Below are 15,571 nucleotides of genomic sequence, written 5' to 3'. Positions count from 1 at the left end.
CTGCTGGAATTAGGGCGTTCCCGCTGCCTAAGCTCCTGTTGAACTCTCGTGAGATTCAGAGAGCATTTTTTGGGAAATAAGCCTCGTGGAGTAGGTGAATTGGGTGGCAGGAGAACTGGGATTGCGAGAGAACGTGTGTGGAGGCCGGTGTGAGTTCGGGAATAAAGAATTGCTGTTTGAATCTACAAAGCTGTGTGGTGGCTCGTGATTCTGTGCCCAGCCAAGACTGCGGCATCATTTAATAGGCAGAACATTCTTAAGGGGCAGGTTTGATACAATGGTCCCATTTTACAGATGGAGCAAAGAGGGCCAGAAGACGGGCCTGGCTAAGGTCACTTGGAAGCTCAGAGGCCAGCTAGGAGCTGTGACTGGGCCTCACTCCCTCCATCAGGGAGACCTCTGCTTTTGGTACAAGTAGATGATGCCTGAGATGAAGCCATCCTTGGCTCCGGGTGCCACCTCAAGTGGAGAGGTGGCCAGCTCCCAGTGGTCAACAGTCTGGGCCACCAGGCGTTTCCAGGCCCCAGCCTGCTCTAGCTTGTCCAGGGTGGCCTCCAGTGCCTCCTTGTACTGCAGGTTGGATGGGTTGGTCCTGGTGGTCAGGCACACCAGCCCACCTGGGGAAGGGCAGGAGGGGAAGGAGGCAAGCAGGGTGAGTCCCGGGGAGGCCTGACCCTCCCCACTCGCCTCTGTAAGGTTGTAAACTCTTCCAGCTTCTTCCTTGGCCCATCTTCTCCCCCTTCCATAGCTTTGGGGTTCCTGTCACTTCTCCAGGCATGGCCTTGAGCTTCCTCACCTAGACAGCCTCCCACAAACCCTTCCAGGCCCGAGTGTCCTTTAGAGTGGGAATTCTTGACCTCACCCTGGGATCAAGGGGCTCTCTGCTCATTGCTCACCCAGCGCCTCTGCTGGGGACATAGCTGAGTCAGGTTGCTCAGGAAAGAAGCACATGAGTTTGGGACCTTGGGCAGTCCCTTCATCTCTCCCAGCCTCAGGGGCCCAGCAGGTTGAGAGGGGCTGGTTATCCTGCTTCACAGGAAGTGTGTGCACAAAATGCCTGGCAGTCAGCAGTGCTGGCTGAAGGGAGGAGGGATTTTGTCCCCTCAGTCCAGGCACCTACATGTGCCCAGTGTGGCCTTGGATGCACTTTGAAAGGGGAGAAGTGGAAGACCCAATGGCCACTTCCGGGAACATTCGTGGAGGAGGGGCTGGGAGGAGCGTGGAGCTGCTGGTGGGGCACAGTGAGAGGACAGCCCTGGGGCAGGGCACCTGTGCTGCGTTGGGCCAGTGCACAGGGCTCCGCTGGCTGAGAAAACTGAGGTCCCAGGATGGACCAGGAGGCCTGGTCCTTGCTGGTTCATGCGATGGGAATTTCCTGCCCTCTGAGCCCAGTCTCCACCTCTGCCCCGTGACCCCACCGATGTTCCTGCATGTCCTGCGTGTCGGCCTGGGGACTTCCCGAAGCTGAGGCCTGCCCAGACCTGCCCAGATTTAACCACAGCCACAGCTGGGCCCTGAGGCCGGGGTGGGGAGGGCAGAGCGAGAGGAAGCATTTTCACCTCCTGACTTCCTGATTCTGTCCTGCAACCAGCCTGAGCCTCCTGGTCCTCACGCTAGGCGCTGTGCCTGCACGCATGTGGCTCTGCTCGTGACCTCTCGCAGGCTGTTCTCCTGGTGAACATCTCCTCCCAGCCCTTGGAATACCTCTCCTCTCAACCTCGGAGAGCTGAACCCTCATGGGGCCCCCTTGGGCCCCTCCCCAGGCTCTGTGGGTTGGTGGTAGAGGCCAGAGGGCAGGGTTTGTATCTTCTGCCCAGAGCAGAGGAGCGCACAGGAGGGCAGACATCGCTCTCTGCACATCTGCCCTGTGTGCAGAGTTCAGAAGTGTTCACAATCACCTCTCATCTTGCCTGGGCAGACTCGACAGGGACGTATCCTCGGGCAGTCTAGGAGTGAATGAGGAAGCTGGAGTACAGGGATAGGCACGGGACATGCAGGGAGCCTCTCCCCTGTGCCAGGAGGGAAGTAAAGGCCTTAGGGACATGATTTTACCCAATTGTCACTGAAATCCAGTGGAGAAGGGATCACTGGCAGAATGCCACCCTCCCCACAGGTGAAGGGACAGAGACCAGAGAGGTGCTGCTCCTGGTTGCCATAGATAAGAAGCAAGCTGGCCATCTGCCAGCCCTACTGGTGCATCTGTGTCTGTTGGTGGCCACTGAGTGGAACCTGGGCTGGTTGCTGGGGGCTGGGAGGTCAGCTGGGCAGTCCTGAGTAGGACCCTGTCCTCACTTGGCCCAAGGAGTGCTGAGGCCTGTGTGGTGTAAAGAGGGGAAGGTGGGTGAGTGGAGGGGGGGCTGGCAGGGCTCACCTGGCTTGGCGACACGCAGGAGCTCAGGTATGGCACTGCAGGGCACCTGGCCATCACTGAGGGCACCCACTATCAGCACTGCGTCAAAGGTCCCTGTGTGTAGGGAAGGTGGGGCGGGGATGGGGTTGGGTGCTTTGCTTTTGGTATGGCTTCATACAACACTGGTGGGGGTTGGGGAGGGACCAGGTCTGACACCTGCATGTGCAGGACCCAGATCTCATGGAGGAGCTGGTGGTACAGCCCAGTGTGGGGCTGACGTCAGATCCCGGGTGGAGAAACCAGGGAGAAGGGCTGATGGAGACCTCAGCAAGGGGCGGGGGTGGAGGCTCAGTAAGAGAAGGGGGTTCTCTTCTCTTGGTGACAGGTGAGGGGGTAGATCTGGGAGTGTTGGGGGTAGGAGGGGAAGTACCTTCGGGGCTGGGCAGAGGCTCCTGACCCAGGATACAGAGGCTGAGGTGCTGGTAGAGGCCGCAGGCCTGGGCCTGTTCCAGCATCTCTGGGCTCCCATCCACTCCATGCAGCTGGAGGAAGCCCCGAGCCTGAAGCTGGGGTGAGAGGGATGCAGTCATGGCTCATGTCCTGCCACCTCCCAGCAGGGCCCCTGCACCTCAAGAGGGCCATGGTCCCTGGAGTGGATACGTTTGAGGCCAATGACTCTGAGAGGGGTGACAGAATTCTAGGTCCAGGGGTGGCAGGGAATTTGAGCAGGGAGGGGGGGGCTTGAGGAAAGGGAGGGGGTCTGAGGGGGGTCTCACCTCCGCAGCTACAAGGCCGGTGCCACAGGCAACGTCCAGGATCAGGGCATCATGGGGTGGGCCTGGAAGGGCTTGAGTGAGACAGTCCACAGCAAGCCTGGGGGCTCGGTACTGCAGGGCAGCCACATCCTGGACAGAGAGTGATGGGCCTAGCAACAGGGTACTCTGGTTTTTGGGGGGACCCCTGTGTAGTGTGGTCCAGGAGTCTGCCAGGCTAAGCTTGTGTGTGCTGGGCCTGGGGTCCTGCTGGGACTACAGTGAGAGGAAACCCAAGCATGAGGTGCCCTGTACCTCCAAGGGACCAGGACTGGAGAGTTAGTCCCCACCTCAGGAGGGCTCAGCTTCTCAGGCTCCTTTGCTGGCTGAGGACCCTCTGTGCTTAATCCACAGTGATACTTCAGTGGCACTATCTCCAGGCAGCCCCGAGTTGCAGTCTCAGGTTGGGGAGGTCCCTGATAGAAGCTGACAGTCATGAGCTGGTGGGGTGCCTCTGAAGTAGACCTGGTCAGTGCAAGTACCCGATGGTAGGGTTCTCACCATTGTTACAGCTTTTATGGGGTGAAAGGTTATTCCCATTTGACTGAGAAAAATCAGGCAAGGACCCAGATGGGTTTACCTGGTCGTAATCTGGAGCCCAGCGGCCATAGAACTGGAGCTTGCGGTCCAGGTCGTTGATGTTGTGGGAGGCCCCAATCCGGGCTTGTACCTCGGACAGGTTCCCACCCTTCTCCTGAGCCATCCTCCTGTGGGGACACGATCCCACCTCAGTCTCCCGTTCCCTCTCGCCCTCCCCAGCAGAGCAGTCTGTCAGGTCGCCAGGGCCATGCCGTTTCACAGGGGTGGACTTTGAGCGCAGCCAGGGTGAGGCTGGACCTGTACACCCTGGGCCTGCAGGGCTGGGGGACGGGCAGGGGGCGTGGGGAGGGTTCCTGGGGCGGAGAGTGGGAGGACCTGCCTCTCACCCCCATCCCCGGATCGGGGGTGGAGAAGCACCCAGAACGGAAAGGTTTCTACGGAGCGAGATGGTCAGAACTCACCGCTAAGCTGACCTGTCAGGGGTAAGAGGGCTCCGGAACTCGAGGCGGGCTCGGCCACCGAGCCTGGCCACGCCCCCACCGCCTTTGATGATTGGATTTCCGCTGAGAGAAATTACCCAATCAAAGCAAAGCGCTGTGCCCCGCCCACCCGCCAGCCAATGAGCCCGATGCTCTCGGCCCTCCTCCAGCCCGGGAAGACCCCAGACTCAGCAGCCACCAGCGAAGATGGAAATATTCTGTAATCTGCCCTGTTCAGGAGGGTAGCTGCTAGGCACATATGGCCGTTGAGCACTTGAAATGTTCAGTCCGAGGAACTGAACTTTATTTTTTAGTTTGTTTTCATAATTTAAACAGCCAGATGTGGCTAGTGGCTGCCGCACTGGGCAGCTCTGGAAGTCTTACCGCTATTTGATGCGCAGACTGTGGTGTTCATCACGGTGGCAGCTTGAGTTCCTCCAGGAGTCGCTTAGGGCAGCCTGTTAGAAATATAAGTTCTCAGTCGGCTCCTGACCTTCTTTCTGAATCAGCGTCAGGTTGCTGGGGCCAGAACTTCTGGATCTCAACCAAATTCTTCAGGTGGTTCCTATGCAGCTAAATGGTCTAAAGAAGCACAGATCTAGAGGACCCATGTAGGGATCAAGGTTTGGGCCGGCAGAGTTTGGGAGACTTTTGCATCTGCCTAGGTGGGAGGCAATGGCAACATGACTTGGGTAGAGGTCATGGCTGGGCAGAGGAATGGATGAATTTCAGAGGTCTTCATCCCAGCAACTAGAGAGGCTGAGACAGGAGGATTGCAAGTTCAAGGCCAGCCTGTGCAACTTAAAGAGGCCCTAAGAAACTTAGTGAGACTCTGTCTCAAAATAACAATAAATAAATAAATTTAAAGGGCTAGGGACGTAGATCGATGGCTCAAAACACCTCTGGGTTAAATCCCCAGTGTGTGTGTGTGTGTGGGGGGGGGCGGGGGGTGTTGTCAGGGTCTTTGATGATTGACTCTGTGTGGGAGCCTGAAGCAAGATGTTAGGAATGGTGTCCCACTTTCTGCTTGAGCCCCTGGGTTAATGGTGGTTCCATTCATAACAGGAAACCTTAGAGGAGGAGCAGGTTTAGGAGGATATTAATAGTTTTGGGATGTTTCTGAGATGTGTGTAGGTGAACATGTCCAAGAGGTTCTTTGAGGCCAGGTCTTGAGCTCAAGAGAGAGGTCAGGCTTGGGACAGATTGAGGGTCCTGAGTGTAGTTGTCATTGAGGCAGTTGGTAAAGGCAAGATGGTGCAGAGTAGAAAAAGTGGGCATGAAGAGAAGACTCTGATCCTGCCCAGGACTCCAGTCCTTCAGGGCAGGTGCAGGAAGAGGAGCGGGAGTGTTGGAGAAAACTAGAGTTAGGAAGGATGCCCCAGAACAGTGTGCTTCAGAAAGACAGGGGTGGCCCACACTGTCCAGCATGCAGAGAGGTGTAGAAAATGAGAATTAAGAACTGAATCTCAGAGGTCTTCCTAGCATGTGTCATGGCCATTTGGCAAACTCTTGGCCATTGGAATGTGGCTGGAAATGGGAAGCTTTTTTCCCAGATCTGGACTATAGGGCCCTCCCCACCAACTCACACCAGACTGTAATATGAACAAAAAATAAACTTTTATTGTGTTAAGCTGCTGATATTTTAAAGGTCTTTTTTTTTAGAGAGAGAGAGAATTTTAATATTTATTTTTCAGTTTTCAGCAGACACAACATCTTTGTTGGTATGTGGTGCTGAGGATCGAACCCAGGCCGCACGCATGCCAGGCGAGCACGCTACTGCTTGAGCCACATCCCCAGCCCAAGCTGCTGAGATTTTAGGATTTATTTAATACAACAGATAACATCATTTACCTTGATTAGCACAGTGATGATGATGGTGATTATATGCCTGTGCTGGGGATATAAACTGGCCTCACATATGCTAGGCAGGTCTTTACCATTTCCAGAATGTCATATAGTTGGGATCCTACCATATATAGGCTTTTTATTTTTTCATTTTTTCCATATTTTTTTATCAGTGCATTATAGTTTTACATAATGGTAGGATTCATTGTTACAGACATGTACATGCACACAATATAACAATTTGGCCAGAATCATTTCCCAGTGTTCCCCTCCCCCTTGTCCCTGTCTTCTATTCTACTGCTTTCCCTTTGATTTTCATGAGATCCTCCCCCCCCCCCCCAGTTTTATTTTCTTTTTCCTCTCTAGCTTCCACATATGAGAGAAAACAAATGACCTTGACTTTCTGAGCTTGGCTTATTTTGCCTAACAAAATACTCTCAAGTTCCATCCACTTTCCTATACATGACATAATTTCATTCTTCTTTATGGTTGAATAAAACTCCATGGTGTATACATACCACATTTAAAAAAATGCATTCATCCATTGCTGGACGCCTGGGCTGGCTCCATAGTTTGGCTACTGTGAGTTGTGCTGCTACCAAGGGGTCTGCATGTCTCACTGTAGAAGGATGACTTTAATGTTTTAGGTAGCTGGGTTGTATGGTGGTCCCAGGCCTAGTCCTTTGAGGAACCTCCATATTGATTTCCATATTGATAAGTACAGTTGATAAGTGTAGTGAGAGAAGCCCAGATTTCAGAGATCACCAGCTGTTATGGTTTAGATATGAGGTGTCCCTCAAAAGCTCATGTGTGTGACAATACAAGAAACTTTAGTGATGAAATGATTGAGGGTCTAAACCTAATCAGTGCATTAACCCCGAGAGGTTAACTGGGTGGTAACTGTACGCAGGTAGGGTTCATTGGGGGTGTGCCTTTGGGGTACGTGTATATATGTGTGTGTGTGTGTGTACATCTGCCTCACGCTGGGCCCAGAGTAACCCAGTTGACCATCTATGGACTGAGACCTCTGAAACCGTGAGCCCCCAAATAAACTTTTCCTCCTCTAATTGTTCTCATCAGGTCTTTTCATCACAGCAGCTGTGACCAAAAAAGCTGACTAAAACACCAGCCAAGATCCACACCAAGGGGCAGGGGGACCCCTCTGTTTCCCTGCAGAACAGAGACCAGCATGGAGACACAGGCATAGATCTACTGTGGGAAGCCCAGGCTGCGCAGGGGGTCCTCGGCTCCATTACACCATCAGGTCCCAGGTTCCTGTCACCCTTCCTCTCTGCCACCTTTTGAATGCAGACCTCTGTCCTCAATCTGTCACCTCGTGGTGGCTGCTACGTGTCCCAGCAGGAGGAAGGGAAGAGGTCAAAAAGCCCGATCAGCTCAATCTAGTCCCTCAAATAAAAAATAAAGCACATTGTGGGGAGCCCCACCCTGCGCCTGTGCTTCACCCAGTGGCTGGACTGGGTCTCAGGGCCACTCCTGGACAGTGTCTGGATGCTGGATTCACAGATGAGTCAGAGACAGCTCTCACCCCATCCTAGTGGGAGTGGGGGAGGGGTGATTTCCTGTGCAGGACCTGCACTGTGTCCTCAAAGTCCATGCTTGTAGGCTACCTCCCTGACCCTGGGGTGTCTGGAGGGCTCTTCTGTGGGGGCAGGAAGGGGAAGGGTGCCTTTGATGCCAAGTGATGTCGTGGGTGGGTGCCTTGCTGTGTGTCCACTCTGCTTTATCCTCTGGTCATGAGACGGAGGCCCCAGCTCCAGCCTCCCTGTGTTCTTGTTGGCAGGGCCTTCAGGCTGACCAGGATGGCTGGAAGCTTTACCTTTTTCATTTTTTGGGTGTGGGGGTAACTGAGGATTGCACTCAGGGGTGCCCGAGCACTGAGCCACATCCCCAGCCCTTTTTTGTATTGTATTTAGAGACAGGGTCTCACTGAGTTGCTGAGGCTGGCTTTGAACTCACCATCCTCCTGCCCTAGCCTCCCAAGCAGCTGGGATTACAGGTGTGGCCACCACTCCCTGTTTCTCTTTTCCTTTGAGGGGAGGGGATATCTCAGACTCCCTACGGGCTGGGAGAGCACAGCAGGGCTCTTTAAGGCTCAGGCCTGGGATGTGAGTGCTCCCTCTGGGGTGTGGGGCAGTGGCCTTCAACGTGGCCTGCTCTTTGGGGTGTGCAGTCCAGTCTGATGGTGCAGAGGGTCTCCTCCTTCTGTTTGCCACCTCTCCTCTCCTGCCTCTGAACCCATGGAGTAGGGATTGTCCTGGGCCTTCTTCTTCTTGGTCTCATTTCCTGGGTGATCTCATCCAGGCCTGAGGATTTACAGGTCACCGGCTTCTGACTCCCCTGTGGGCCAGGCTCTACCCAGCTGTGCACCTGCCGTCTCCTCGCTGGAGGCCACTGGCCTCGGGCAGTGATGTGCCCCGCCTGACCCTCTCCTCTCTTCACTCCCAAATCTGCTCTTCCTCCACCCCACCCTATCCCATCTCAGCAAAGCACCAAAATCAGCTTCATGCAGACGCTCCGCCCAAGCCACATCTCTCCCATTCTGTCCATCAGCAAATCTTGTGACCTTGAAATGGCCTTCCCGCCTCTCCACCTCTGCCACTCCAGTCCCATCTGCCCTCTGTCCTGTTCAGACCCTGTGGCGGCCTCCTTACTGGCCTCCCTGCCTCTTCCTCTGTCCCAACCACAGTCCATTTTCTTCACAATAGCCAGAGGTCGAATATTATCATCATCTGTGGTGCTAGTGATCGAAACCAGGACACCATGCGTGCCAGGCAGGTGCTCTGCTACTGAGCTACATCACCAGCCCCAAAGTTATTATTTTAAAATGTTTTCAGACTTAAAATTCAAAACATACGAGAAAGAACAAACTGATAAAATGTCCCTTGCTTCACTCTGTGTACGCAATTTCTTTTTTTTTTTTTTTTAAAGAGAGAGTGAGAGAGAATTTTAATATTTATTTTTTAGTTTTCAGCGGACACAACGTCTTTGTTTGTATGTGGTGCTGAGGATCGAACCTGGGCCACAGGCATGCCAGGCGAGTGCGCTACCGCTTGAGCCACATCCCCAGCCCCTGCAATTTCAACAGTTAAGAAACTGTGCCCAACCTGAGGATGTTTTTACAGTACACTTTTGGTGAACTTACTCATCTGCTTCAAACCCCAAAGCCAAATTCCTTACCCCCCCACCCCCCACTGCTCTCCTTTGTCGGGGCCTGGTCTCTTCCATGCCCCAGGGCCCTTGCACTTCTGTTTTCTGGATCACTCTCCCTTGAGATCTTTGTTTGACTGGTTTATTGTCACCCTTCAGGCATCCGCCAGTCAGAAGGAAAACATGTGAGCAGTTTGTCCTCCTGGCTCCAGAAGGTTTGAAAGTAGGAAGTGAAAAAATTTTTCTCTTGACTTTCCCTTAGGGAGGAACCTTCTAGGTTTGGTTTCTATATTTTTACTGTGTGTATTAGGTCTCCAGGACGACCCACGACAGACCCACGACACTCCTGGTGGGTTTGAAGAAGCCGCCTGAATGCCATGGTGCAGGGCCCCTTTTCAGTTAACCTTGTCCTAGAGGCCCTCCCCCCAGGGACGAGGGTCTCACCCACTTAAACCACCCTGAGTCACCCCTGGCTGAGTCACCTGTGCACCGGTCTGTCCCTCAGGGCGGGCTGTTCAGCCGGTCAGTGAGCCCTGGGCGGCTGCGGGTGGACGAGCGCAGGGGGCAGCGAGGGGTCAGCCTGCTCCAGTTTCCCACGCGGGTTCATGGGCAGCGTGGGCGGAAGAATTTTCCAGCGCACTAAGCGTCGGAAGGCTGCGCTAGGGGACAGGTCCCGTTGTGCCCTGGGCCGTGCCACTCCTCCGTGTCCCTCCTTCCTTCCATTCTCTCCCCCTCTCCCCCCTCTGTCCACCCCTCTGTCCGCCCCGGACCTTTTCTGTCTTTCCCAGGGCTGGAGGTTGAACCCGGGCCTGGTGGGCAAGCGCTCCACTGCTGAGCCACACCAATGCTGGCTCTTTGGGTTTTTTTGCAAAGGAAGGAGAGATAGTGTATCATTGCGGTTTTTATTTCCATTTTTCTCCCAATTACTGAGGTTGATCATCTTCTTTTTCTCCTCCTCTTCCTCCTTCTTCTTTCTTTTCTTTTTTTCAGTACTGGGAATTAAACTCAGGGACGCTCCACCTCTGAGCTACATACATCCTCTGCCCTTTTAATTTTATTTATTTATTTATTTATTTATTTAGAGACAGATTCTTGCCCAAGTTGCCCAGGCTGGCCTTGAACTTTTAGATCCTCCTGCTTTAGCCTCCTAAGTAGGAAGCATTCACCGCCATGTCCAGCTCCACTACTACTAATAATGATTATTATTTTGGTGTACTGGGGATTGAACTCAGGGGGCCCTTTACCACTGAGCTACACCCCCCAGCCATTTTTATTTTTATTTTGAGACAGGGTCCTGCTAAATTGTTGAGGCTGGACTTGAACTTGCTATCCTCCTGCCTTAGGTCCTAGGCTATTGGGATTACAGGTGCACCACTGTGCCTGGCTGACTTTCTTTTTAAATCAGTAATCCAGTCATTCATTTATTTGACAAATATTTATTGAACCCCTGCTAACACTAAGTATGACTGTGTGTGTGTGTGTGTGTGTGTGTGTGTATGTGTCACTGGGGACTGAACCCAGGGGTCCTTTACCACGAGTTACAACCTTAGTCCTATTTATTTATTTATTCTAATTTTGAGACAGGGTCTTACTAAATTGCTTAGGGACTCACAAAATTGCCAAGACTGGCCTCAAACTTGCAATCCTCCTGCCTCAGCCTCCTGAGTAGCTGTGGGCCATCATGCATGGCTACTTTATATCTCTTTAAGGAACATTTCCAAAGCATTTCCTTCATTTTATGTTATTTTTTTTTGCATTAATTTTAAGGTTGCAGTGATACTTCTTTGTATTTTGCAGGTTTAAAAAAATATCTTGATTTTGAAATTTCAATATTGGGTTGGGCACCAAGTGAATTGCCTGAAAGTTGTTTGGTGAAAACAACTTTCACACGTCAATTTGTGAATTAACAAAGTCTGTGCACCCCAGGTAATTTCTTTTTGTAAATATGCACACATTTTTAAAGAATTTCCACCCAACTTGGAGCTTGTTTTTTTTTTTTTTTTTTTAATATTTTCTAGTAGTTGATGGACCTTTATTTTATTTATTTGTATGTGGTGCTGAGAATTGAACCCAGTGCATCACACATGCTAGACAAGCGCCCAACCACTGAGCCACAACTCCGGCCCCTGGAGCTTGTTTTGTTTCCAAGATTTCATGAGTTCCTTTTTATCAGAGGCTGACTTCAGACCACCCCCTACCCCGGCCCCAAGCCTTGCCCAAAAGCACATCACAGTCCCTAATTCATTTGACTTCTCTCCATATCCTCTCTGGAAGTTTCTTCTATGTACATGCCTGTTTTATACATAAGCAAACTCTGAACGAGCTTGTTCAAGGTCATGGGCTTGTAAGTAGGTGACAGAGGTCAGTTCAAACCCCAACTTGTCCAACTCATAAACCAGCTCCATAACCAGGATAGGGTTCCGAGACTTACATCCATTTATAAGCATCAGTTTTGCATTTAAGCCCCTTAGATAAAGCCATCTTTAGCAAGAAAAAAAGTGCAAGTCCCTGCAAGTATGGAGCCATATAGATCATTTCTGTGTACACCTGAAAAGAAAAAGTGAAGAAATTAAGTTTTCATTATTGAAACATAAGATAAAGGGGGGAATATGGATCCTGACCATTTTTCGGGGTGGTTTCGCCTCCTGCAACCCAGGCATTACGGGACCAGCACAGGGCGAGCTCCTGTGGATGACACTACTTTGAGGTCACTGGGAAACCGGCCTCGCTGGTGGAGTGGCCAAAACACAACGCCCCGCCACCTCCCGCTGAGCATCAAGCGCGCAGGACCCCGCGCCCGGGTGTCTGCTGCCCCCGTGCGGCCGCCCCGCCGTCCTGCACCCGCGAGGGAGCGTACTTGAGAGCCCGGGGCGGGGCACCAGGGCAGGCAGGAGGCCGGAGGCAGATCCTTTGTCCTGGACTTGGGAGGGGATCTCCACCGGGGAGTGGTATTTCTTGGCACGTGCAAGGCAACGCTGCTGATAACTGGGTTATCCCAGCCTGTCCAGCCTGTCACCTTGCAAGGTGCAACTCCAAGTCGCACAGAGCAAGCGCAGGAATGGCCTTGAACCTAGTGCTGAGTGGCAAAGAGAAGCGGGAGGGAGGGGACCTTGGACTGAGGGCAGAGGGGCTCCCAGAGGAAGAATCTAAACTGGGGCTTCTCCTACTACCCTCAGGCCCCTGCTGGCAGTAGGACTATAATTCATTCATTCCCCTCCTTCTTTTTGCAGCATTTGGGACAGAACTGGGCTGAGCCCTGAGCAGTGCGACTGTCCCACCGCTGAGCCCACCCCCAGCCCTTCATTCATCTCTGGAGCGCTCTCCTGCACGGATCAAGGCATGATCCTTGCTTTCAGAGGTAAGGAAGGTAAGGCAGCAAGCAGGCAGGGTGACGCTGAGGTTCTGGCTGGTGGGACTGCAAGGCCCCATCACAGTTCCTGAGCTCTGCTTAGGGGAAGGTCCACACCAGGGGGAGCCCCTGACCTCTGCCACTAGATGCCCAGGCTTTGTGGCCCCTCTTGTCTCCCTGGTCTTGTGGTCTGGGTAGTCACGGAGCCACGGAGAGGCCTTGATGGGATCTTGATTGGAGACCAAGATGGGGGCTCTGGGGTGGGGGTGGGGCAGCAGGAGGCAAGTGGGCAGAGCTGAGACGCAGACCTGGGCCTGGCATCCAGATGGGACACCCCTCGGGCCTCCTGCCCTGACCACAGGCAGTTGATGACTACATAAGAGGTAAGGTGGAATTCTAGGTAGAAGGATCCTGGGTGATGGTGGGGGGCAAGCCCATGAGGAAAGCCGTTCAAACCCTGGTTTCAGCCACCACCTCCATCCCAGCACCATCTTAAAGGTGCCTAGAGGTCCCAGCGCCATTGTTACACTGGGGACCAAATTTTAATGTGATTTTTTTCTTCCTGGTGCTAGAGATGGAACCCAGCAGAGTCCCTGGGCCCCTCTCCCAGCCTGCTCACCTCTCCACACCATCTCAGTGGACAGTGCCACCATCACCCCCTCACCTAAGCTGGGGAGATCCCAGACCCCTGCCCCACTTTACCACTCTTCCTATTCCTTCTGCTGCTGGGACCCAATTCTGTGTCTTATGTTTTCACACATCCTGTTAATGAGGCACGATCAACTAATGATCTTTTGTCTTGGACTGTGTTTTCAAGGATGTCTGTGGGACAACCTTGAAGGTAGTCTCCTCCTGGGACAAAGGGCAGGCTTGCTTTCTGCTCATGGTTAAGGTTTGAGTTCTTTTCCTGAAACACACCCACTGTGTGTACCCTGGATGCCATCTGGTCCTCTTCATGTCACCCTATGGAATTTACCTTCTCCCAGCCTCTGTGGCGCTCTGGCCAGCTAAGTCATTGGCTTGCAAATAAGGTAACATCTCACGCTGTCTGGATTCTTTCAATGCTGTCCTGTTCGTCCTCCTGTCTTAGTCCGTTTTCTGTTGCTATGACAGAATACTCAACACTGGGTGCTTTATAGAGAAAATAAGTTTATTTAAGCTTACAGTTCTGGAGGCTCAAGGTCCAAGATCTCATGGCCTCATCTGGAGGGGGCCTTGTGCTGATTGATCTCATGGCAGAAAAGCAAATGGGCATGTGCAGAAGAGATGAATGACAGAAGAGGCCCCATCGGTGTATAAGAACTCACTCCTTGGGTTCCATCCCCAGAACTGCAAAGTAAATAAAATACTAAATACTAAAATAACCCACTCATTTCTGCAAGAATCAACCTGGGCCTGAGAAAGCAGTGTTGATTCATTTGTGAGCTATGACCAAATCACTTCTTAAAGGTCCCAGCACCATCGTTACACTGGGGACCAAATTTCAGCGTGATTTTGTTTTTCTTCCTGTGCTAGAGATGGAACCCAGGGCCTCTTGCTAGGCCGATGCTCTACCAGTGGCTATACCCGCGCTGCCCCTCAACGTGAGTTTTGGAGGGGACACACCACATCCAAACCATAAACCCACCTTCTCTAATGTCTGGCCTCTGTCCTCCTCTCCCCAGCCCCTGCCTGAGCGACTTGTTGTTCTGGGTTCTTCTCTGTTCTCCCTCCCTGGCCCCCACTCACCCCCTTGCCCAGGATACCACTAGCCCGGCTGACTGGCGGGCAGCCGCCCTGCAGAGTTCTAGGTCTCCTGGAGACCCTTCCTCCTCACCCTGGTGGGGTTGCTGGGGTCCCGATGCTTTTGCTCTGCTGCGGTTCCTAGGGCTTGGTGGCCTATCCAGTCACCCGTGGTCCCTGCTGGCCTTGGTTCCTCCCCCTACCTCCCCTCCCCCACCCCACTTGAGTCCTGGTACAGTGTTGGGATGGCGCGTCCCTCCATCTGGACTCTCCTCCACGCCTTTGTGGGACTCCTAGCTGCCCTTCAGAGCTCAGGCCGAGGGGGCATTTCTGAAGCCCCGTGGCTCCCCAGTGCTACAGAGTTGGAGAAAGAGCAGGGCTGAGGCTGGAGAAGGGGGACTTTGCGTTCCCCACCTTCTCTTCCCCGGGTGGAGTGAGCAGGCGAGCAGGACCACCCTGGGAGAAGGTCAGCGCGGACATACTGGACATGCCGGGGACTCTTGGGGCAGGGGGCCATGTACGGTTGGGCGAGGTGTGGCCTGCACAAGGATACCTGGCTGGGGGGGGCGAGTAGGGGCTGAAGTCATGCTGTGGGCCAGGGTGGGGGTGGCACTGGTTCTTCCAACCTCCCAAAGGGACGCTCTGCTCATGGAGCCCTGCATTCCCAGACATGCGCACCAGAGGGCATGCTTTAAAATGTAAATGGTGGGAGCTGGTCCTGCAGCCTTGGGGGGCCTTGTACCCGTTTACCCCTGGCTGCTGACCCCTTCTCCTCGCCCCTCTTCCTTTTTAGGTCTGGCCCCCATCCTCACTGCCCCTAAAACAAACCCACTGACCTTTTCACAGCTTGAGAAACTCAATCTGTCTCTTGCCATTGATTTCAGAGAAGAAAATCTCTCCAAGGGTGGGGTGATTCTCCAGCGAGCTCTGGACTTTCTCCTGGGGACCCCAGCTAGACAGAGCCCCATGGCCCAGAGTGTAGCCCTGCTCCCTAACAGCATCCTTCCCGCCCCTGCCTCAACTCCTTATCCCCTCTGGATGCCATTGGGGACCCTCTCCCACATGAACTCAGGGTCTCCTTCTGGGCAAATAAGACTTGGCTCCAGGGGAGCCAGGCCCTCCCCGCTGACCTTGGTGTGGCCAAATGTGGGGGCTCAGGACTCAGAAGGAGCAGGGACAGTGCAGGAGCCAGGGGAAAGGGGATCTCTGGTGGCAACTGGGTCCCCATGGTAACTCGGCCCCCACCCTGAGGCATCTGTGAGGTCATCCTACCTCTCCCAGCTGGAGGAGGGAAGGGAGGCCAGAC

At 53.4% G+C, this 15,571-nt stretch overlaps 1 protein-coding gene across 4 annotated transcripts; it reads right to left on the bottom strand.

The window, feature by feature from the left end:
* Positions 1-240: 240 nt before the first annotated feature.
* On the bottom strand, positions 241-4,234 carry METTL27 (methyltransferase like 27). Of its 4 annotated transcripts, none has more exons than XM_081297081.1 (7): positions 4,176-4,234; positions 3,743-3,869; positions 3,127-3,255; positions 2,781-2,916; positions 2,372-2,464; positions 1,899-1,946; positions 241-617 (listed from the first exon to the last, which is right to left on the bottom strand). In XM_081297081.1, the coding sequence occupies exons 2-7, from the start codon at positions 3,863-3,865 to the stop codon at positions 388-390; spliced, it is 759 nt and encodes a 252-aa protein (XP_081153207.1). In that variant the 5' UTR covers positions 3,866-3,869; positions 4,176-4,234; the 3' UTR covers positions 241-387. The 4 variants fall into 4 exon arrangements, with proteins under 4 accessions (XP_081153207.1, XP_081153208.1, XP_081153209.1 ...); XM_081297082.1 differs by having other exon boundaries at positions 4,164-4,233; XM_081297083.1 differs by lacking the exon at positions 4,176-4,234 and adding an exon at positions 4,082-4,147.
* Positions 4,235-15,571: the final 11,337 nt, after the last annotated feature.

The sequence above is a fragment of the Spermophilus citellus genome, assembly GCF_964194105.1.
Source record: "Spermophilus citellus genome assembly, chromosome: 6".
NCBI lineage: Eukaryota > Metazoa > Chordata > Mammalia > Rodentia > Sciuridae > Spermophilus > Spermophilus citellus.
This window is presented reverse-complemented; position numbering and strand designations above follow the sequence as displayed.

What these genes read in the sequence shown, in the direction of transcription:
- METTL27 (XM_081297081.1), bottom strand. Translation starts at nt 3,865, where the DNA reads ATGGCTCAGGAGAAGGGTGGGAACCTGTCCGAGGTACAAGCCCGGATT. An exon ending in CCGGCCTTGTAGCTGCGGAG is followed by an intron (nt 2,917 to 3,126) that starts GTGAGACCCCCC and finishes CTCTCACCCCAG; the next exon opens with CTTCAGGCTCGGGGCTTCCT. An exon ending in GCCTCTGCCCAGCCCCGAAG is followed by an intron (nt 2,465 to 2,780) that starts GTACTTCCCCTC and finishes CCCTACACACAG; the next exon opens with GGACCTTTGACGCAGTGCTG.